We start from the raw sequence: 24,651 nt of genomic DNA on the forward strand, positions 1-24,651 counted from the left end.
TATCCAGTCCACGGATTCATCCTTTACTTGTGGGATATTCTCATTCCCTACAGGAAGTAGCAAAAAGTACACAGCAAAGCTGTCCATATAGCTCCCCCTCTAGCTCCACCCCCCAGTCATTCTCTTTGCTGGCTCTAAGCACTAGGGTCTCTCTCGGGAGTGTAAAGTGAATGTGGTTTTAAAATTGTAGTTTTCTTCTGTTATGTGTGATCAGTCCACGGGTCATCATTACTTCTGGGATATAACTCCTCCCCAACAGGAAATGCAAGAGGATTCACCCAGCAGAGCTGCATATAGCTCCTCCCCTCTACGTCAGTCCCAGTCATTCTCTTGCACCCAACGACTAGATAGGATGTGTGAGAGGACTATGGTGATTATACTTAGTTTTTATGACTTCAATCAAAAGTTTGTTATTTTAAAATAGCACCGGAGCGTGTTATTACTTCTCTGGCAGAGTTTGAGGAAGAATCTGACAGAGATTTTTTACTATGATTTTAACCGGAGTCGTTAAGATCATATTGCTGTTCTCGACCATCTGAGGGAGGTAAAGGCTTCAGATCAGGGGACAGCGGGCAGATGAATCTGCATTGAGGTATGTGGCAGTTTTTATTTTCTGAATGGAATTGATGAGAAAAGCCTGCCATACCGTTAAAATGACATGTATGTATACACTTCAGTATTCTGGGGATGGTATTTCACCGGAACTACTGTGTTAAAGGTCACTAATCCTTTTAATAACTATTCTCATGTTAAACGTTTTTGCTGGAATGTAGAATCGTTTACATTGCTGAGGTACTGTGTGAATAAATATTTGGGCATTATTTTCCACTTGGCAGTTTTTTGCTTTAATTGTGACAGTTTCGTTTCTCTTCACTGCTGTGTGGGAGAGGGAGGGGCCGTTTTTGGCGCTCTTTGCTACGCATCAAAAAATTCCAGTCAGCTACTTTTATATTTCCTGCATGATCCGGTTCATCTCTGACAGATCTCAGGGGTCTTCAAACTTCTTTGAAGGGAGGTAAATTCTCTCAGCAGAGCTGTGAGAATTCTTATAGTGACTGTGTATAAAAAACGTTGTTTTGTTTTCTTATGTACAAATTTAATTAGTGTTGTTTTTTACTAATGGGAACAAACCTTTGCTAAAAGTTGTGTTGTTTTAAAGTTTGATGCAATAACTGTTTTTCAGTTCATTATTTCAACTGTCATTTAATCGTTAGTACCTCTTTGAGGCACAGTGCGTTTTTTTGCTAAAAAAGATTATAACCAAGTTGTAAGTTTTTTTGCTAGTGTGTTAAACATGTCTGACTCAGAGGAAGATATCTGTGTCATTTGTTCCAATGCCAAGGTGGAGCCCAATAGAAATTTATGTACTAACTGTATTGATGCTACTTTAAATAAAAGTCAATCTGTACAATGTGAACAAATTTCACCAAACAGCGAGGGGAGAGTTATGCCGACTAACTCGCCTCACGCGACAGTACCTGCATCTCCCGCCCGGGAGGTGCGTGATATTTTGGCGCCTAGTACATCTGGGCGGCCATTACAGATAACATTACAAGATATGGCTACTGTTATGACTGAAGTTTTGTCTAAATTACCTGAACTAAGAGGCAAGCGTGATCACTCTGGGGTGAGAACAGAGTGCGCTGACAATGCTAGGGCCATGTCTGATACTGCGTCACAGCTCGCAGAGCATGAGGACGGAGAGCTTCATTCTGTGGGTGACGGTTCTGATCCAAACAGATTGGACTCAGATATTTCAAATTTTAAATTTAAATTGGAGAACCTCCGTGTACTACTAGGGGAGGTCTTAGCAGCTCTCAACGATTGTAACACTGTTGCAATACCAGAGAAACTGTGTAGGTTGGATAAATACTTTGCGGTACCGGCGAGTACTGACGTTTTTCCTATACCTAAGAGACTAACTGAAATTGTTACTAAGGAGTGGGATAGACCCGGTGTGCCGTTCTCACCCCCTCCAATATTTAGAAAGATGTTTCCAATAGACGCCACCACTCGGGACTTATGGCAAACGGTCCCCAAGGTGGAGGGAGCAGTTTCTACTTTAGCTAAGCGTACCACTATCCCGGTGGAGGATAGCTGTGCTTTCTCAGATCCAATGGATAAAAAATTAGAGGGTTACCTTAAGAAAATGTTTGTTCAACAAGGTTTTATATTACAACCCCTTGCATGTATCGCGCCGATTACGGCTGCGGCAGCATTTTGGATTGAGTCGCTTGAAGAGAACCTTAGTTCCTCTACGCTAGACGACATTACGGACAGGCTTAGAGTCCTTAAACTAGCTAATTCTTTCATTTCGGAGGCCGTAGTACATTTAACCAAACTTACGGCTAAGAACTCAGGATTCGCCATACAGGCACGCAGGGCACTGTGGCTAAAATCCTGGTCAGCTGATGTTACTTCTAAGTCCAAATTACTTAATATACCTTTCAAGGGGCAGTCCTTATTCGGGCCCGGTTTGAAAGAAATTATCGCTGACATTACGGGAGGTAAGGGCCACGCCCTACCTCAAGACAAGGCCAAAGCTAAGGCTAGACAATCTAATTTTCGTCCCTTTCGGAATTTCAAAACAGGAGCAGCATCAACCTCCACTGCACCAAAACAGGAAGGAGCTGTTGCTCGTTACAGGCAAGGCTGGAAGCCTAACCAGTCCTGGAACAAAAGCAAGCAGGCCAGGAAACCTGCTGCTGCCCCAAAGACAGCATGAACCGAGAGCCCCCGATCCGGGACCGGATCTAGTAGGGGGCAGACTCTCTCTCTTCGCCCAGGCCTGGGCAAGAGATGTTCAGGATCCCTGGGCACTAGAGATCATATCTCAGGGATACCTTCTAGACTTCAAATTATCTCCCCCAAGAGGGAGATTTCATCTGTCAAGGTTGTCAACAAACCAGATAAAGAAAGAAGCGTTTCTACGCTGCGTACAAGATCTGTTAACAATGGGAGTGATCCATCCGGTTCCGTGGTCGGAACAAGGACAAGGGTTCTACTCAAACCTGTTTGTGGTTCCCAAAAAAGAGGGAACTTTCAGGCCAATCTTAGATTTAAAGACTCTAAACAAATTCCTAAGAGTTCCATCGTTCAAAATGGAAACTATTCGGACAATCTTACCCATGATCCAAGAGGGTCAGTACATGACCACAGTGGATTTAAAGGATGCTTACCTTCACATACCGATCCACAAAGATCATCACCGGTATCTAAGGTTTGCCTTCTTAGACAGGCACTACCAGTTTGTAGCTCTTCCATTCGGATTGGCTACGGCTCCAAGAATCTTCACAAAGGTTCTGGGTGCCCTTCTAGCGGTACTAAGACCGCGAGGGATTTCGGTAGCTCCGTACCTAGACGACATTCTAATACAAGCTTCAAGCTTTCAAACTGCCAAGTCTCATACAGAGTTAGTTCTGGCATTTCTAAGGTCGCATGGATGGAAAGTGAACGAAAAGAAGAGTTCTCTCTTTCCTCTCACAAGAGTTCCATTCTTGGGGACTCTTATAGATTCTGTAGAAATGAAGATTTACCTGACAGAAGACAGGTTAACAAAACTTCAAAATGCATGCCGCGTCCTTCATTCCATTCAACACCCGTCAGTAGCTCAATGCATGGAGGTGATCGGCTTAATGGTAGCGGCAATGGACATAGTACCTTTTGCACGCCTACACCTCAGACCGCTGCAATTATGCATGCTAAGTCAGTGGAATGGGGATTACTCAGATTTGTCCCCTACTCTGAATCTGAATCAAGAGACCAGAAATTCTCTTCTATGGTGGCTTCATCGGCCACACCTGTCCAGGGGGATGCCATTCAGCAGGCCAGACTGGACAATTGTAACAACAGACGCCAGCCTACTAGGTTGGGGCGCTGTCTGGAATTCTCTGAAGGCTCAGGGACTATGGAATCAGGAGGAGAGTCTCCTTCCAATAAACATTCTGGAATTGAGAGCAGTTCTCAATGCCCTTCTGGCTTGGCCCCAGTTAATAACTCGGGGGTTCATCAGGTTTCAGTCGGACAACATCACGACTGTAGCTTACATCAACCATCAGGGAGGGACAAGAAGCTCCCTAGCAATGATGGAAGTATCAAAGATAATTCGCTGGGCAGAGTCTCACTCTTGCCACCTGTCAGCAATCCACATCCCGGGAGTGGAGAACTGGGAGGCGGATTTCTTGAGTCGCCAGACTCTTCATCCGGGGGAGTGGGAACTTCATCCGGAGGTCTTTGCCCAAATACTTCGACGTTGGGGCAAACCAGAGATAGATCTCATGGCGTCTCGCCAGAACGCCAAACTTCCTCGCTACGGGTCCAGATCCAGGGATCCGGGAGCAGTTCTGATAGATGCTTTGACAGCACCTTGGAACTTCAGGATGGCTTATGTGTTTCCACCCTTCCCGCTGCTTCCTCGATTGATTGCCAAAATCAAACAGGAGAGAGCATCAGTAATTCTAATAGCACCTGCTTGGCCACGCAGGACTTGGTATGCAGATCTAGTGGACATGTCATCCTGTCCGCCTTGGTCTCTACCTCTAAGACAGGACCTTCTGATACAGGGTCCATTCAAACATCAAAATCTAACTTCTCTGAAGCTGACTGCTTGGAAATTGAACGCTTGATTTTATCAAAACGTGGTTTTTCTGAGTCGGTTATTGATACCCTGATTCAGGCTAGGAAGCCTGTTACCAGAAGGATTTACCATAAAATATGGCGGAAATACCTATACTGGTGCGAATCCAAAGGTTACTCCTGGAGTAAGGTTAGGATCGCTAGGATATTGTCTTTTCTACAAGAAGGTTTAGAAAAGGGTTTATCAGCTAGTTCATTAAAGGGACAGATTTCAGCTCTGTCCATCTTGTTACACAGACGTCTGTCAGAAAATCCAGACGTCCAGTCCTTTTGTCAGGCTTTAGCTAGGATCAAGCCTGTGTTTAAAGCTGTTGCTCCACCATGGAGTTTAAACTTAGTTCTTAACGTTTTACAGGGTGTTCCGTTTGAACCCCTTCATTCCATTGATATAAAAATGTTATCTTGGAAAGTTCTGTTTTTAATGGCTATTTCCTCGGCTCGAAGAGTCTCTGAGTTATCAGCCTTACATTGTGATTCCCCTTATCTGATTTTTCACTCAGACAAGGTAGTTCTGCGTACTAAACCTGGGTTCTTACCTAAGGTAGTCACTAACAGGAACATCAATCAAGAGATTGTTGTCCCATCCTTGTGTCCAAATCCTTCTTCAAAGAAGGAACGTCTTTTACACAATCTGGATGTAGTTCGTGCCCTCAAGTTCTACTTGCAGGCAACTAAAGATTTTCGCCAAACTTCTTCCTTGTTTGTCGTTTACTCTGGACAGAGGAGAGGTCAAAAAGCTTCTGCTACCTCTCTCTCTTTTTGGCTTCGTAGCATAATACGTTTAGCCTATGAGACTGCTGGACAGCAGCCTCCTGAAAGAATTACAGCTCACTCCACTAGAGCTGTGGCTTCCACTTGGGCCTTTAAGAATGAGGCCTCTGTTGAACAGATTTGCAAGGCTGCAACTTGGTCTTCGCTTCATACTTTTTCCAAATTTTACAAATTTGACACTTTTGCTTCTTCGGAGGCTATTTTTGGGAGAAAGGTTCTTCAGGCAGTGGTTCCTTCTGTATAATGAGCCTGCCTATCCCTCCCGTCATCCGTGTACTTTTGCTTTGGTATTGGTATCCCAGAAGTAATGATGACCCGTGGACTGATCACACATAACAGAAGAAAACATAATTTATGCTTACCTGATAAATTCCTTTCTTCTGTTGTGTGATCAGTCCACGGCCCGCCCTGTTTTAAGGCAGGTAAATATCTTTTAAATTATACTCCAGTCACCACTTCACCCTTGGTTACTCCTTTCTCGTTGATTCTTGGTCGAATGACTGGGACTGACGTAGAGGGGAGGAGCTATATGCAGCTCTGCTGGGTGAATCCTCTTGCATTTCCTGTTGGGGAGGAGTTATATCCCAGAAGTAATGATGACCCGTGGACTGATCACACAACAGAAGAAAGGAATTTATCAGGTAAGCATAAATTATGTTTTATTATCTTCAATCAAAAGTTTATTTTAAATGGTACTGGTTTGTACTATTTACTCTCTAGCAGAAAAGTGATGAAGATTTCTGCTGAGAGGAAAATTATTTTAGCATGTTGTAACTAAAATCCACTGCTGTTCCCACACAGGACTGAGGAGTACCAGAAAACTTCAGTTGGGGGGAACAGTTTGCAGGGTGATCTGCAATAAGGTATGTTCAGTCATTTATTTCTAGACAAGACTGAGATAATGCTAGAAGAGACTGACAATATCCCCATGAGGGGAGGGTAAGCTATGTTCACAGACTTAGTAAGGAATTGAATGCTTACATAATAGGGCTAATATACTGGTTGACATTTATTCAGGGCAATCGATTGTTTGGCTAAGGAAAAATCGTTTTGCAAGACACTTTGAAAGCCCTTTTGTTTTTTTTCTGGGGTTATTACCACATGGCTGTTTTTTAGTCACTTAGGAGTGATTTACTAGGCCTCACAGCTCCGGAGTAGAGTGGGAGGGGCCTAATTTCGCGCCTCAGATGCACACTTAGAATTGCAGATAAGTTCATGCTGTTTCACATGGAGGGTCCTGCTGATGTTTGAGGGCCTAAAAGAAGCTATATTCCCCCAAATCTGATCCCTAAGGGAAGGTAGGTCCACAGTAAGGCTGTGGCAAGGTGCTGTAGTGATTTAACCAGGTGTTGGCTTTAGGCTGCTCTGGTTTGGGCATTAAGGGGTTAATCGTTTTGAAACTTGGGATGCAATCTTATTAAGGCTTTAGCTACATACTGTGAAAATTTCAGAAAGATTGCTGCATTTTTCACCGTTTTGTAAAATTGTGTGCTCTTTTTATCTCTTAAAGGCACAGTAACGTTTTTTTCAAATTGTGTTTTTTATTTGATTAAAGTGATTCCAAGTCTGTTGGTGTACTCTACTAGTCTGTTAAACATGTCTGACACTAAGGAAAATCCTTGTTCAATGTGTTTAGAAGCCATGGTGGAACCCCCTCTCAGAATGTGTCCCACATGTACTGATATGTCTATACACTTTAAAGATCATATTTTCTTTCATGTAATTAACAAGAGTCCATGAGCTAGTGACGTATGGGATATACATTCCTACCAGGAGGGGCAAAGTTTCCCAAACCTTAAAATGCCTATAAATACACCCCTCACCACACCCACAAATCAGTTTTTACAAACTTTGCCTCCAAGGGAGGTGGTGAAGTAAGTTTGTGCTAGATTCTACGTTGATATGCGCTCCGCAGCAAGTTGGAGCCCGGTTTTCCTCTCAGCATGCAGTGAATGTCAGAGGGATGTGAAGAGAGTATTGCCTATTGAATGCAGTGATCTCCTTCTACGGGGTCTATTTCATAAGGTTCTCTGTTATCGGTCGTAGAGATTCATCTCTTACCTCCCTTTTCAGATCGACGATATACTCTTATATTTACCATTACCTCTACTGATTCTCGTTTCAGTACTGGTTTGGCTTTCTACAAACATGTAGATGAGTGTCCTGGGGTAAGTAAGTCTTATTTTCTGTGACACTCTAAGCTATGGTTGGGCACTTTATTTATAAAGTTCTAAATATATGTATTCAAACATTTATTTGCCTTGACTCAGAATGTTCAACTTTCCTTATTTTCAGACAGTCAGTTTCATATTTGGGATTATGCATTGAATTATCATATTTTTCTTACCTCAAAAATTTGACTTTTTTCCCTGTGGGCTGTTAGGCTCGCGGGGGCTGAAAATGCTTCATTTTATTGCGTCATTCTTGGCGCGGACTTTTTTGGCGCAAAAATTCTTTTCAGTTTCCGGCGTCATACGTGTCGCCGGAAGTTGCGTCATTTTTTGACGTTATTTTGCGCCAAAAATGTCGGCGTTCCGGATGTGGCGTCATTTTTGGCGCCAAAAGCTTTTAGGCGCCAAATAATGTGGGCGTCTTATTTGGCGCTAAAAAATATGGGCGTCGCTTTTGTCTCCACATTATTTCAGTCTCATTTTTCATTTGCTTCTGGTTGCTAGAAGCTTGATATTTGGCTTTCTTTCCCATTCCTGAAACTGTCTTATAAGGAATTTGATCTATTTTGCTTTATGTGTTGTTTTTTCTCTTACATATTGCAAGATGTCTCACGTTGCATCTGAGCCAGAAGATACTACAGGAAAACCACTGCCTGCTGGATCTACCAAAGCTAAGTGTATCTGCTGTAAACTTTTGGTAGCTATTCCTCCAGCTGTTTGTAATAATTGTCATGACAAACTTGTTAAAGCAGATAATATTTCCTTTAGTAATGTACCATTGCCTGTTGCAGTTCCCTCAACATCTAAGGTGCAGAATGTTCCTGATAACATAAGAGATTTTGTTTCTGAATCCATAAAGAAGGCTTTGTCTGTTATTTCTCCTTCTAGTAAACGTAAAAAGTCTTTTAAATCTTCTCTCTCTACAGATGAATTTTTAAATGAACACCATCATTCTGATTCTTTGGACTCTTCTGGTTCAGAGGATTCTATCTCAGAGATTGATGCTGATAAATCTTCATATTTATTTAAGATGGAATTTATTCGCTCTTTACTTAAAGAAGTACTAATTGCTTTAGAAATAGAGGATTCTAGTCCTCTTGATACTAATTCTATACGTTTGGATAAGGTTTTTAAAGCTCCTGCGGTTATTCCAGAAGTTTTTCCTGTTCCTAATGCCATTTCTGCAGTAATTTCCAAAGAATGGGATAAATTGGGTAATTCATTTACTCCTTCTAAACGTTTTAAGCAATTATATCCTGTTCCGCCTGACAGGTTAGAATTTTGGGACAAAATCCCTAAAGTTGATGGGGCTATTTCTACCCTTGCTAAACGTACTACCATTCCTACGTCAGATGGTACCTCGTTTAAGGATCCTTTAGATAGAAAAATTGAATCTTTTCTAAGAAAAGCTTATCTGTGTTCAGGTAATCTTCTTAGACCTGCTATATCATTGGCTGATGTTGCTGCAGCTTCAACTTTTTGGTTGGAAACTCTAGCGCAACAAGTAACAAATCGTGATTCTCATGATATTATTATTCTTCTCCAGCATGCTAATAATTTTATCTGTGATGCCATTTTTGATATTATTAGAGTTGATGTTAGGTTTATGTCTCTGGCTATCTTAGCCAGAAGAGCTTTATGGCTTAAGACTTGGAATGCTGATATGGCTTCTAAATCAACTCTACTTTCCATTTCTTTCCAGGGAAACAAATTATTTGGTTCTCAGTTGGATTCTATTATTTCAACTGTTACTGGTGGGAAAGGAACTTTTTTACCACAGGATAAAAAATCTAAAGGTAAAAACAGGGCTAACAATCGTTTTCGTTCCTTTCGTTTCAACAAAGAACAAAAGCCTGATCCTTCGTCCTCAGGAGCAGTTTCAGTTTGGAAACCATCTCCAGTCTGGAATAAATCCAAGCCTGCTAGAAAGGCAAAGCCTGCTTCTAAGTTCACATGAAGGTACGGCCCTCATTCCAGTTCAGCTGGTAGGGGGCAGGTTACGTTTTTTCAAAGAAATTTGGATCAATTCTGTTCACAATCTTTGGATTCAGAACATTGTTTCAGAAGGGTACAGAATTGGTTTCAAGATGAGACCTCCTGCAAAGAGATTTTTTCTTTCCCGTGTCCCAGTAAATCCAGCGAAAGCTCAAGCATTTCTGAATTGTGTTTCAGATCTAGAGTTGGCTGGAGTAATTATGCCAGTTCCAGTTCCGGAACAGGGGATGGGGTTTTATTCAAATCTCTTCATTGTACCAAAGAAGGAGAATTCCTTCAGACCAGTTCTGGATCTAAAATTATTGAATCGTTATGTAAGGATACCAACGTTCAAGATGGTAACTGTAAGGACTATATTGCCTTTTGTTCAGCAAGGGAATTATATGTCCACAATAGATTTACAGGATGCATATCTGCATATTCCGATTCATCCAGATCATTATCAGTTCCTGAGATTCTCTTTTCTAGACAAGCATTACCAATTTGTGGCTCTACCGTTTGGCCTTGCTACAGCTCCAAGAATTTTCACAAAGATTCTCGGTGCCCTTCTGTCTGTAATCAGAGAACAGGGTATTGTGGTATTTCCTTATTTGGACGATATCTTGGTACTTGCTCAGTCTTTACATTTAGCAGAGTCTCATACGAATCGACTTGTGTTGTTTCTTCAAGATCATGGTTGGAGGATCAATTTACCAAAAAGTTCTTTGATTCCTCAAACAAGGGTAACCTTTCTGGGTTTCCAGATAGATTCAGTGTCCATGACTCTGTCTTTAACAGACAAGAGACGTCTAAAATTGATTACAGCTTGTCGAAACCTTCAGTCTCAATCATTCCCTTCGGTAGCCTTATGCATGGAAATTCTAGGTCTTATGACTGCTGCATCGGACGCGATCCCCTTTGCTCGTTTTCACATGCGACCTCTTCAGCTCTGTATGCTGAACCAATGGTGCAGGGATTACACGAAGATATATCAATTAATATCTTTAAAACCGATTGTTCGACACTCTCTAACGTGGTGGACAGATCACCTTCGTTTAATTCAGGGGGCTTCTTTTGTTCTTCCGACCTGGACTGTAATTTCAACAGATGCAAGTCTCACAGGTTGGGGAGCTGTGTGGGGATCTCTGACGGCACAAGGAGTTTGGGAATCTCAGGAGGTGAGATTACCGATCAATATTTTGGAACTCCGTGCAATTTTCAGAGCTCTTCAGTTTTGGCCTCTTCTGAAGAGAGAATCGTTCATTTGTTTTCAGACAGACAATGTCACAACTGTGGCATACATCAATCATCAAGGAGGGACTCACAGTCCTCTGGCTATGAAAGAAGTATCTCGAATTTTGGTTTGGGCGGAATCCAGCTCCTGTCTAATCTCTGCGGTTCATATCCCAGGTGTAGACAATTGGGAAGCGGATTATCTCAGTCGCCAAACGTTGCATCCGGGCGAATGGTCTCTTCACCCAGAGGTATTTCTTCAGATTGTTCAAATGTGGGGGCTCCCAGAGATAGATCTGATGGCCTCTCATCTAAACAAGAAACTTCCCAGGTATCTGTCCAGATCCCGGGATCCTCAGGCGGAGGCAGTGGATGCATTATCACTTCCTTGGAAGTATCATCCTGCCTATATCTTTCCGCCTCTAGTTCTTCTTCCAAGAGTAATCTCCAAGATTCTGAGGGAATGCTCGTTTGTTCTGCTAATAGCTCCGGCATGGCCTCACAGGTTTTGGTATGCGGATCTTGTCCGGATGGCATCTTGCCAACCATGGACTCTTCCGTTAAGACCAGACCTTCTGTCGCAAGGTCCTTTTTTCCATCCGGATCTGAAATCCTTAAATTTAAAGGTATGGAGATTGAACGCTTGATTCTTGGTCAAAGAGGTTTCTCTGACTCCGTGATTAATACTATGTTACAGGCTCGTAAATCTGTATCTCGAGAGATATATTATAGAGTCTGGAAGACTTATATTTCTTGGTGTCTTTCTCATCATTTTTCTTGGCATTCTTTTAGAATACCGAGAATTTTACAGTTTCTTCAGGATGGTTTAGATAAGGGTTTGTCCGCAAATTCTTTGAAAGGACAAATCTCCGCTCTTTCTGTTCTTTTTCACAGAAAGATTGCTATTCTTCCTGATATTCATTGTTTTGTACAAGCTTTGGTTCGTATAAAACCTGTCATTAAGTCAATTTCTCCTCCTTGGAGTTTGAATTTGGTTCCGGGAGCTCTTCAAGCTCCTCCGTTTGAACCTATGCATTCATTGGACATTAAATTACTTTCTTGGAAAGTTTTGTTCCTTTTGGACATCTCTTCTGCTAGAAGAGTTTCTGAATTATCTGCTCTTTCTTGTGAGTCTCCTTTTCTGATTTTTCATCAGGATAAGGCGGTGTTGCGAACTTCTTTTGAATTTTTACCTAAAGTTGTGAATTCCAACAACATTAGTAGAGAAATTGTGGTTCCTTCATTATGTCCTAATCCTAAGAATTCTAAGGAGAAATCGTTGCATTCTTTGGATGTTGTTAGAGCTTTGAAATATTATGTTGAAGCTACGAAATCTTTCCGTAAGACTTCTAGTCTATTTGTTATCTTTTCCGGTTCTAGGAAAGGCCAGAAAGCTTCTGCCATTTCTTTGGCATCTTGGTTGAAATCTTTAATTCATCTTGCCTATGTTGAGTCGGGTAAAATTCCGCCTCAGAGAATTACAGCTCATTCTACTAGGTCAGTATCTACTTCCTGGGCGTTTAGGAATGAAGCTTCGGTTGACCAGATCTGCAAAGCAGCAACTTGGTTCTCTTTGCATACTTTTACTAAATTCTACCATTTTGATGTATTTTCTTCTTCTGAAGCAGTTTTTGGTAGAAAAGTTCTTCAGGCAGCGGTTTCAGTTTGAATCTTCTGCTTATGTTTTTCGTTAAACTTTATTTTGGGTGTGGATTATTTTCAGCAGGAATTGGCTGTCTTTATTTTATCCCTCCCTCTCTAGTGACTCTTGTGTGGAAAGATCCACATCTTGGGTAGTCATTATCCCATACGTCACTAGCTCATGGACTCTTGTTAATTACATGAAAGAAAACATAATTTATGTAAGAACTTACCTGATAAATTCATTTCTTTCATATTAACAAGAGTCCATGAGGCCCACCCTTTTTTGTGGTGGTTATGATTTTTTTGTATAAAGCACAATTATTCCAATTCCTTATTTTATATGCTTCGCACTTTTTTTCTTATCACCCCACTTCTTGGCTATTCGTTAAACTGATTTGTGGGTGTGGTGAGGGGTGTATTTATAGGCATTTTAAGGTTTGGGAAACTTTGCCCCTCCTGGTAGGAATGTATATCCCATACGTCACTAGCTCATGGACTCTTGTTAATATGAAAGAAATGAATTTATCAGGTAAGTTCTTACATAAATTATGTTGTTGCACTTAAGAATGTGGCCCAAGATGATTCTCAGACTGAAGGTAACGAGGGTAGCCCGTCTGCCTCTCCCCAAATGTCACAACCGGTTACGCCCGCGCAAGCGACGCCTAGTACCTCTAGTGCGTCTAACCCTTTTACATTACAAGACTTAGCGGCAGTCATGGATAATTCTCTTTTAGCCTTCTTATCTAAACTGCCCGTGTTACCTGCAAAGCGTGATAGCTCCGTTTTAAGAGCATTCTGACGCTTTGGTAGCCGTATCCGATATACCCTCACAACGCTCTGAAGTGGGGGTGAGGGATTTGATGTCTGATTCAGGAAGGGTTCCTCCTCAGACAGATTCAGATACATTGGCTTTTAAATTTAAACTAGAACACCTCCATGTTTTACTTAGGGAGGTATTAGCTACTCTGGATGACTGTGACACTTTGGTGATCCCAGAGAAATTGTGTAAAATGGACAAGTACCTAGAGGTCCCTGTTTACACGGATGCGTTTCCGGTCCCTAAGAGGATTGCGGATATCGTTACTAGGGAGTGGGATAGGCCAGGTGTCCCTTTTGTCCCCCCTCCTGTTTTTAAGAAAATGTTTCCCATATCTGACCCCATGCGGGACTCGTGGCAGACGGTCCCTAAGGTGGAGGGGGCTGTTTCTACACTAGCTAAACGCACAACCATACCAATTGAAGACATTTGTGCTTTTAAAGACCCTATGGATAAAAAATTAGAGGGTTTACTTAAGAAAATTTTTGTTCAACAAGGTTTTCTTCTCCAACCTATTGCCTGCATTATTCCTGTAACTACTGCAGCTGCTTTCTGGTTTGAGGCGCTGGAAGACTCGCTCCAGACGGAGACCTCATATGAGGAAATTATGGATAAAATTAAGGCTCTAAAGCTAGCTAATTCTTTTATCACTGACGCCGCTTTCCAAATAGCTAAGTTAGCGGCGAAAAATTCAGGTTTCGCCATTTTGGCACGCAGGGCGCTATGGCTAAAGTCCTGGTCGGACGATGTGTCGTCTAAATCCTCACGACTGTAGCTTACGTCAATAATCAGTGGGGAACGAAGAGTTTTCCCTAGCGATGACGGAAGTAACCAAAATAATCAGGTGGGCGGAGGATCACTCCTGCTATCTCTCAGCAATTCACAACCCAGGAGTAGACAACTGGGAGGCGGATTTTCTAAATCGTCAGACTTTTCACCCGTGGGAGTGGGAACTCCACCCGGAGGTATTTGCCTAGCTGACTCAGCTATGGGGCACCCCAGAGTTGGATCTGATGGCGTCCCGTCAGAACACCAAACTTCCTCTCTACGGGTCCAGGTCCCGGGATCCCAAGGCGGTATTGATAGATGCTCTAGCAGCGCCTTGGTCCTTCAATCTGGCTTATGTTTTTTCCATAGTTTCCTCTCCTCCCGCGTCTGGTTGCCAGAATCAAGCAGGAGAATGCTTTGGTGATTCTGATAGCGCCTGCGTGGCCACGCAGTACTTGGTATGCAGACCTAGTGGACATGTCATCTGTCCCACCATGGTCACTGCCAATGAGGCATGATCTTCTAATACAGAGTCCGTTCAAGCATCCAAATTTAGTTTCTCTACGTCTGACTGCTTGGAGATTGAACGCTTAATTCTATCAAAGCGTGGGTTCTCTGAGTCAGTTATAGATACTCTGATTCAGGCTAGAAAGCCTGTCACCAGTTGTTATCTTGGAAAGTTTTGTTTTTGATAGCTATCTCTTCTGCTCGAAGAGTTTCAGAATTATCTGCCTTACAGTGTGATTCACCTTACCTGGTGTTCCACGCAGATAAGGTAGTTTTGCGTACCAAGCCTGGTTTTCTTCCTAAAGTTGTTTCTAACAAGAATATTAACCAGGAAATAGTTGTTCCTTCTCTGTCCTAATCCATCTTCGAAGAAGGAACGTCTATTACACAATCTTGATGTAGTTCGTGCTTTAAAGTTCTATTTACAAGCAACTAAGGATTTCAGACCAACATCTTCTTTGTTTGTTATCTATTCTGGTAAGAGGAGAGGTCAGAAGGCGACTGCTACCTCTCTTTGCTTTTGGCTGAAAAGCATCATCCGTTTGGCCTATGAGACTGCTGGCCAGCAGCCTCCTGAAAGAATTACTGCTCATTCTACTAGAGCAGTCGTTTCCACGTGGGCTTTCAAAAATAAGGCTTCTGTTGAACAGATTTGTAAGGCAGCGACTTGGTCTTCACTGCATACTTTTGCCAAATTTTACAAATTCGATACTTTTGCTTCTTCGGAGGCTATTTTTGGGAGAGAGGTTTTGCAAGCAGTGGTGCCTTCCGTTTAAGGTACCTGTCTTGTTCCCTCCCTTCATCCGTGTCCTAAAGCTTTGGTATTGGTATCCCACAAGTAAAGGATGAATCCGTGGACTGGATACACCTTGCAAGAGAAAACAGAATTTATGCTTACCTGATAAATTACCTTCTCTTGCGGTGTATCCAGTCCACTGCCTGCCCTGGCATTTAAGTCAAGTAAAAAATTTTTTTGTTTAAACTACAGTAGTCACCACTGCACCCTATGGTTTCTCCTTTTTCTTCCTAACCTTTGGTCGAATGACTGGGGGGAGGTGCTAGAGGGGGAGCTATATGGACAGCTTTGCTGTGTGCTCTCTTTGCTACTTCCTGTAGGGAATGAGAATATCCCGCAAGTAAAGGATGAATCCGTGGACTGGATACACCGCAAGAGAAAGTAATTTATCAGGTAAGCATAAATTCTGTTTTTGAGGTTTGGGAAACTTTGCCCATCCTGGTAGGAATGTATATCCCATACGTCACTAGCTCATGGACTCTTGCCAATATGAAGGAAATGAATTTATCAGGTAAATTCTTACATAAATAGTTTTTTACCCTGGCTAAGCATGTGACTATCCCTATTGAGGACAGTTGTGCTTTCAAAGACCCTATGGATAAAAAGTTGGAGGGTCTTCTAAAAAAGCTATTTGTTCATCAAGGGTTTCTATTACAACCGATGGCCTGCATTGTACCTTCCCAACTGCGGCTGCCTTTTGGTTTGATGCCTTAGAAGAATCTCTTAAGACTGAGACTTCTTTAGAGGAAATGATGGATAGGATTAAAGCCCTTAAGCTGGCTAATTCTTTTGTTACGGATGCTGCCTGATGTGAAAGAGATCATTTCTGACATTACGGGAGGGATGTGTCACCTCCTACCTCAGGGTAAGACATCTAAACAGAGGGGTAGACAGAGTAATTTACGTTCTTTTTGAAATTTCAAGGGATTCTCCTCTTCCGCTAAACAGGAAGGAAGTTTTGCACAAGCTAAGTCCGTCTGGAGACCCAACCAGGCTTGGAACAAGGGTTAGCAACCCAAGACAGCATGAAGGGGCGGCCCCCGATCCGGTACCGGATCTAGTAGGTGGTAGACTTTCTCTCTTTGTCCAGGCTTGGATAAGAGATGTTCAGGATCCCTGGACACTAGAAATTGTGTCTCAAGGGTATCATTTGGAGTTCAAAAATTCCTCCCCAAGGGGAAGGTTTCTTCTTTCACTTTTGTCTGTAGACCAGATAAAAAGAGAGGCGTTCTTACGTTGTGTAAAAGACCTCTCCACTATGGGAGTAATTTGTCTAGTTCCATTAGAGGGGCAGGGGTTTTACTCAAATATTTTTGTGGTTCCCAAAAAAGAGGGAACGTTCAGACCCATTTTAGATCTCAAGAGTCTAAACAAGTTCCTCAGAGTCCCATTATTCAAGATGGAGACGATTCGGACAATTCTTCCATTGATCCAGGAGGGGGTCAGTATGACTACCGTGGACTTAAAGGATGCATATCTTCATATTCCTATCCACAAACATCATCACCAGTTCCTAAGGTTTGCCTTCCTGGACAAACATTTTCAGTTTGTGGCTCTACCTTTCGGGCTGGCTACGGCACCCAGAATATTCACGAAGGTTCTAGGGTCTCTGCTGGCGGTTCTCAGACCGCGGGGCATTGCAGTGGCGTTTTATCTGGACGATATTCTGATCCAGGCGTCTTATCAACTGACATTTTCATACCGACATTGTTCTATCCTTTCTAAGGACTCACGGGTGGAAAATGAATCTAGAAAAGAGTTGACTAATGCCACAGACAAGGGTTCCTTTCCTGGAAACTGTAATAGACATGTATCCATGAAAATCTTTTTGACGGAAGTCAGAAAGCTAAAGATTCTGAATACATGCCGATCCCTTCAGTCCAATCCTCGGCCATCAGTGGCTCAGTGCATGGAGGTAATTGGATTGATGGTGGCGGCAATGGACATCATTCCGTTTGCTCAGACAGTGGAATGGAGATTATGCAGATTTGTCTCCTCAGATAGATCTGGATCAGGAGACAAGGGATTCTCTTCTTTGGTGGTTGTCGCCCGATCATCTGTCCCAAGGGACGTGCTTCCGCAGACCCACATGTTTGATAGTGACAACGGACGCCAGTCTACTAGGATGAGGAGCAGTCTGGTATTCCCTGAAGGCTCAGGGTGTGTGGACTTGATCTGAGTCTCTTCTTCCAATCAATATTCTGGAATTGAGAGCAATCTTCAATGCACTCCAGGCTTGGCCTCAGTTGGTTTCGGCCAACTTCATTCGATTTCAGTCGGACAACATCACGACTGTGGCTTACATCAATCATTAGGGAGGAACAAGGAGTCTCACTCTTGTTATCTGTCAGCAATCTACATCCCAGGAGTGGACAACTGGGAGGCAGATTTTTTTGAGTAGACAGACGTTTCATCCGGTGGGAATGGGAACTCCATCCGGAGTTCTTTGCCAACCTGATTCTCAGGTGTGGCAGACCGGAATTGGATCTGATGGCGTCTCGTCAGAATGCCAAGCCTCCAAGATACGGATCCAGGTCCATGGATCCTCAGGCCGAACTGATGCATTGGCAGTGCCTTGGTCGTTCAACCTAGCTTATGGGTTCCCACCGTTTGCTCTCCTTCCCTGGGTGATTGCACGGATCAAACAGGAGAGGGCTTTGGCGATTCTAATCGCTCCTGCATGGCCTCGCAGGACTTGGTATGCCGATCTGGTGGACATGTCCTCTCTGCCACCGTGGAAGTTTCTATTGAGGTAGGCCCTTCTCATTCAGGGACCCTTCCATCATCCGAATCTAATTTCTCTACAGCTGACTGCTTGGAGATTGAACGCTTGATTTTATCTAAGCGTGGGTTCTCTGATTCTGTTGTTGATACTTTGATCCAGGCACGAAAGCCTGTTACTAGAAAGATTTACCATAAGATATGGTGTAAATATCTTTATTGGTGCGAATCCAAGAGCTACTCATTGAGTAAGATTAGGATTCCTAAGATTTTATCTTTTCTCCAAGAAGGATTGGAGAAAGGGTTATCAGCAAGTTCCTTAAAGGGACAGATTTCTGCTTTATCTATTTTGCTACACAAACGTCTGGCAGATATTCGATCTTTTTGTCAGCCTTTGACTAGGTCTGTGTGTAGACCTATTGCTCCTCCTTGGAGTTTGAATTTAGTTCTTAAGGTTCTTCAAGGGGTTTCGTTTGAACCTATGCATTCCATAGATATTAAATTATTATCTTGGAAAGTTTTATTTTTGATTGCTATTTCTAGTTTCTGAGCTTTCGGCTCTACAATGTGATTCTCCTTACCTTATTTTTCATTCCGATAAGGTAGTGTTGCGTACCAAACCTGGTTTTCTTCCTAAGGTTGTTTCCAACAAAAATATTAATCAGGAAATTGTTGTTCCTTCATTATGTCCCAATCCTTCCTGAAGGAGCGTCTGTTACATAACTTGGACGTGGTCCGTGCCCTGAAGTTTTACTTACAGGCAACTAAAGAATTTCGTCAATCATCTTCATTATTTGTTGTTTTTTTCTGGAAAACATAGGGGACAGAAAGCTACGGCTACCTCCCTTTCTTTTTGGCGGAAGAAGAGTATCATCCGTCTTGCATATGAGACTGCTGGACAGCAGCCTCCAGAATGAATTACGGCTCATTCTACTAGGGCTGTGGCTTCCTCATGGGCATTTAAAAATGATGCTTCTGTTGAACAGATTTGCAAGGCTGCAACTTGGTCATCTCTTCACACTTTTTACAAATTTTCCAAATTTGATACTTTTGCTTCATCTGAGGCTGTTTTTGGGAGAAAGGTTCTTCAAGCAGTGGTGCCTTCAGTTTAGGTTCCTGTCTTGTCCCTCCCTTTCATCCATGTCCTATAGCTTTGGTATTGTATCCCATAAGTAAGGATGAAATCCGTGGACTCGTCATATCTTGTAAAAGAAAAGGAAATTTATGCTTACCTGATAAATTTATTTCTTAAGATATGACGAGTCCACGGCCCTCCCTGTCGTTTTTTCTAAAGACAGGTTTTTATTTTTGTTAAACTTCAGTCACCTCTGCTCCTTGGCTTTTCCTTTCTCTTCCTAACTTCGGTCGAATGACTGGGTTGGGGGAGGGAGGAGCTATTTATGCAGCTCAGCTTTGGAGCTCTTTGATTCCTCCTGCTGACCAGGAGGCGATATCCCTTAAGTAAGGATGAAATCCGTGGACTCGTCTTATCGTAAAAGAAATAAATTTATCAGGTAAGCATAAATTTCCTTTTCTTCGAAGACATGGTTGGAGGATCAATTTACCAAAAAGTTCTGAGATTCCTCAGACAAGGGTAACCTTTTTAGGTTTCCAGATAGATTCAGTGTCCATGACTCTCTCTAACAGACAAGAGATGTTTGAAATGTTTTGCAGCTTGTCGGAACCTTAAGTCTGTCTTTCCCTTCAGTAGCTATGTGCATGGAAGTTTTAGGTCTCATGACTGCAGCATCAGACGCAATCCCCTTTGCTCGTTTTTATATGAGATCTCTCCAGCTTTGTATGCTAGACCAATGGTGCAGGGATTATACAAGGATATCACAATTAATATCCTTAAATCCCAATGTTCGACTATCTCTGACTTGGTGGTTAAATCACCATCGTTTAGTTCTAGGGGCCTCTTTTGTTTGTACAATCTAGACTGTGATCACAACAGATGTGAGTCTTTCAGGTTGGGGAGCTGTTTGGGGATCTCTGACATCACAAGGGGTTAGCAAATATCAAGAGGCGAGATTACCAATCAATATTTTGGAACTCTGTGCGATTTTCAGGGCTCTTCAACAGAGGCCAAAACTGAAAAGAGAACCGTTCATTTGTTTTCCGACAGACAATATCACGACTGTGGCATATGTCAATCATCAGGGTGGGACTCAGTCTCCAAGCTATGAAAGAAATATCCCGGATACTTGCTTGGGCGGAATCCGGCTCCTGTCTAATTTCTGCTGTTCATATACCAGGTATAGACAATTGGGAAGCGTATTATCTCAGCCGTAAGACTTTACATCCGGGGGAGTGGTCCCTCTTTCCAGATGTTTTCCTCAGGTTGTTCAGATGTGTGGTCTTCCAGAAATAGATCTGATGGCTTCTCATCTAAACAAGAAACTTCCCAGGTACCTGTCCAAGTCCAGGGATCCTCAGGCGGAAGCAGTGGATGCGTTGACACTTCCTTGGTGTTATCAACCTGCTTATATTTTCACGCCTCTAGTTCTTCTTCCAAGATCATCATGGAGCAATCATTTGTGTTGCTGGTGGCTCCAGCATGGCCTCACAGGTTTTGGTATGCAGATCTTGTTCGGATGTCCAGTTGCCAACCTTGGCCACTTCCATTAAGGCCGGACCTTCTGTCTCAAGGTCCGTTTTTCCATAAGGATCTCAAATCATTAAATTTTAAGGTATGGAAATTGAATGCCTAGTGCTTATTCATAAAGGTTTCTCTGACTCAGTGATTAATACTATGTTGCAGGCTCGTAAATCTGTTTCTAGAAAGATTTATTATCGAGTTTGGCAGACTTATATTTCATGGTGTTCTTTTCATAAATTCTCTTGGCATTCTTTTAGAATTCCTAGAATTTTACAGTTTGATCAGGATGGTTTGGATAAGCGTTTGTCTGCAAATTCCTTGAAAGGACAAATCTTTGCTCTTTCTGTTTTATTTCTCAGAAAGATTGCTAATCTTCCTGATATTCACTGTTTTGTATAGGCTTTGGATCATTTCAAGCTTGTCATTAAATCAATCTCTCCTCCTTGGAGTCTTAATTTGGTTTTGAAGGCTTTACAGGCTCCTACATTTGAGCCTATGCATTCTTTGGACATTTAAACTACTTTCTCGGAATGTGTTGTTCCTTTTGGCCATCTCTTCTGCTAGAAGAGTTTCTGAATTATCTGCTCTTTCTTGAGAATCTCCTTTTCTGATTTTTCATCAGGATAAGGCAGTCTTACGGACTTAATTTAAATTCTTAACTAAGGTTATGAATTCTAACAACATTAATAGACATTGTTGTCCCTTCCTTGTGTCCTAATCCTAAGAATTAGTTGGAGAGATGCTTACATTCTTTGGATGTAGTAAGAGCTTTGAAATATTATGTTGAAGCTACTAAAGATTTCAGGAAGACTTCTAGTCTATTTGTTATCTTTTCTGGTTCCAGAAAAGGTCAGAAGGCTTCTGCCGTTTTGCTTGGCATCGTGGTTAAAGCTTTTGAATCGTCAAGCTTATTCGAAGTCTGGTCTAGCCCCGCCTCAGAGTATTATAGCTCATTCTACTAGATCAGTCTCTTCTTTGTGGGCTTTTAAGAATGAAGCTTCAGTTGATCAGATTTGAAAAGCAGCAACTTGGTCTTCTTTGCTTACATTTACTAAATTCTTCCCTTTTGATACATTTGCTTCTTCGGAAGTAGTTTTTGGTAGAAAAGGTCTTCAGGCAGCTGTTTCAGTTTGATTCTTCTGCTTTTGATTAAAGTTTTTTTCTTTTCATTTATGAGAAACTTATATTTGGGTTGTGGATTAATTTTTTTCAGCGAAAAATAGATGTTTTTATTTGTTCCCTCCCTCTCTAGTGACTCTTGCGTGGAGTTCCACATCTTGGGTATTGCTATCCCATACGTCACTAGCTCATGGACTCTTGACAATTAAATGAAAGAAAACATAATTTATGTAAGAATTTACCTGATAAATTCATTTCTTTCATATTTGCAAGCGTCCATGAGGCCCACTCTTTTTATGATGGTTATGATTTTTTTGTATAAAGCACAATTATTTCCAAATTCCTTTGTTGATGTTTTTTATTCCTTTATCACCCCACTACTTGGCTATTCGTTAAACTGAATTGTGGGTGTGGTGAGGGGTGTATTTATAGGCATTTTGAGGTTTGGGAAACTTTGCCCCTCCTGGTAGGATTGTATATCCCGTACGTCACTAGCTCATGAACTCTTGCCAATATGAAAGAAATTAATTTATCAGGTAAGTTTTTACAAAAATTGTTTTTTGATCTTCTGGCACCATTATACCCTGATATTTCTCCTACTGTTCCTTGTTCCCTTGGCAGAATGACTGGGGGAGTGGGGGGGGAGGTATTTAAGCCTTTGGCTGGGGTGTGTTTGCCGCATCGTGGTGGCCATGTTCTTATTTTCCACTAGTGATGAATGAAGCAGTGGACTCTCCTCCACACAATGGAAATGAAATGATCAGGTAAGCATAATTTGTTTTTTTTTTTTAAGTTTTGACTGAACACTGTTTTGTCTTAAGGTTGAAGAAATAAAAAGTGTGCCTGCTAGCAGCCAGAAGATTATTTCTGATGCAACTAATAAAAAAGAGATATTGGAAAAGCAAAAAGACAAAGAGGAAGAAAAGCTGAGAGAGGTTATGGATAGTTTAAAGAAGGAGACACAAGGTTTGCAAGCGGAGAAAGAGGTATAATATGGCCAAGATCTCACTGCAGCTCTCATAACATTGGAATATTAAATGTTGTTGTTTTTTTGTTTTTTTTCAAATGTTAATCATAATTGTTTAAAATATACAGGAAAAAGAGAGAGAATTAATGGAGTTTAACAAAACTGTAAATGAAGCACGCTCAAAGATGGATGTTGCTCAGTCAGAGTTGGACATTTACTTAAGTCGCTACAATAATGCGTTATCTCAACTGAACAAAGCTAAAGAGGCATTAACTACTGCTTCAGCAACTCTTAAAGAAAGAAAATCTGCTATCCAGGAGTTGGAGACAAAACTGCCAAAGGCAGAGGAGGAACTTAAAAAGGTAATTGCCTTAATTTGTTTTGATACATTTACCTATGTTAAATGATAATTTTTTATTTTCTTACAGTAGCTCAGCATTTATTTTGGTTATATAGGTGGCGATAGTCCACAAGCTAGTTACTAATGTGATATACATTCCTACCAGGAGGGGGCAACATTTCCCAAACCTCAAATGCCTATAAATACACATCCCATCTTACTAATACCTTTAGTTTTAAAAACTTTGTTGTCTTAGGTGGTGAATCATGTGCTTGATTTCTTCAGTGAAAGGCACTTCTAAGCATATTGAAGCCCAGTTCCTCTCTAAGTGCAGTGTTTGTCTGAGGGATGTGAATGGAGTATTGCCTGATGTTTTCATCTATGGAAAAGCTTTTTCATAAAGGCTCTCTGTAAATCGGTTGCAGGGATTTATCTGCTCCATCCCTGTATAGATTGACAATATTCTCTTGTACTATTACCTCTGCTGATATGCTTTAGTACTGGTTTGGCTTTCTCCTATATGTGGATGGGTGTCTTACACTTTAAGTATATACTTTTATTATATAAGACACTTTCTTAGGTACGGTTTGGGCACTTTTTAAGTAAAGTTGTTGTTATATACTTGTATATATTTCTTTACTTTGGGTATTGAGGAGTCCAAAACTCCTGATAAAGCTAGTAGTGTAAATTCTGTATTTAACTACTGTTGTTACTATTGAAGTATTTATTTTTCCAGACGCTATCTCTAATGTGATTCCTAAAGAATAGTCTATGCCTGGTACCTCCTTTTAACCCTTTTTCTAGGTTTAAGAAATTGTATAATTTACCTGTGGCCAAAGTATATGGGGTATAGAGTGGTACTTCCACTCTTGCCAAACGTGTACTACTATTGCTTTAAGAAAGTACTTCTTTTAAGGATCCTTTAGATAGGAAGCTTTAATCTTATCGAAGGGCATATTTACATACTGGCTATATTCTTAGACCATTTATATCTATGGCTGATTTTGCTGGTACTTCGACTTTTATGTTAGACAGTTTAGCACAGCACTTGTCTTCAGATTTTGAATGATCTAACATTCTTTTACTTCAACATGCAAATAATCTTATTTGTGATGCTATATTTGATTTTATGAAGATCAATGCCGAATCCATGTCTTTTGCCATTCTAACTAGAAGAGCTTTATGGCTTAAAGGGACATGAAACCCAAATTTCTTTCATGTAATTAGCAAGAGTCCATGAGCTAGTGACGTATGGGATATACATTCCTACCAGGAGGGGCAAAGTTTCCCAAACCTTAAAATGCCTATAAATACACCCCTCACCACACCCACAATTCAGTTTTACAAACTTTGCCTCCTATGGAGGTGGTGAAGTAAGTTTGTGCTAGATTCTACGTTGATATGCGCTCCGCAGCAGGTTGGAGCCCGGTTTTCCTCTCAGCGTGCAGTGAATGTCAGAGGGATGTGAGGAGAGTATTGCCTATTTTGAATGCAGTGATCTCCTTCTATGGGGTCTATTTCATAGGTTCTCTGTTATCGGTCGTAGAGATTCATCTCTTACCTCCCTTTTCAGATCGACAATATACTCT

The 24,651-nt window shown here is 41.6% G+C and overlaps 1 protein-coding gene across 1 annotated transcript in view; it reads left to right on the plus strand.

The window, feature by feature from the left end:
- SMC4 (structural maintenance of chromosomes 4) overlaps positions 1-24,651 on the plus strand; it is a 459,275-nt gene that overhangs the window by 80,274 nt on the left and 354,350 nt on the right. Inside the window, exons 10-11 of the mRNA XM_053711800.1 lie at positions 22,577-22,741; positions 22,851-23,084. Coding sequence (XP_053567775.1) covers positions 22,577-22,741; positions 22,851-23,084 — 399 coding nt within the window. The remainder of the gene's footprint in view (positions 1-22,576; positions 22,742-22,850; positions 23,085-24,651) is intronic.

The sequence above is a fragment of the Bombina bombina genome, chromosome 4 (genome assembly GCF_027579735.1).
Source record: "Bombina bombina isolate aBomBom1 chromosome 4, aBomBom1.pri, whole genome shotgun sequence".
Classification (NCBI taxonomy): Eukaryota; Metazoa; Chordata; class Amphibia; order Anura; family Bombinatoridae; genus Bombina; species Bombina bombina.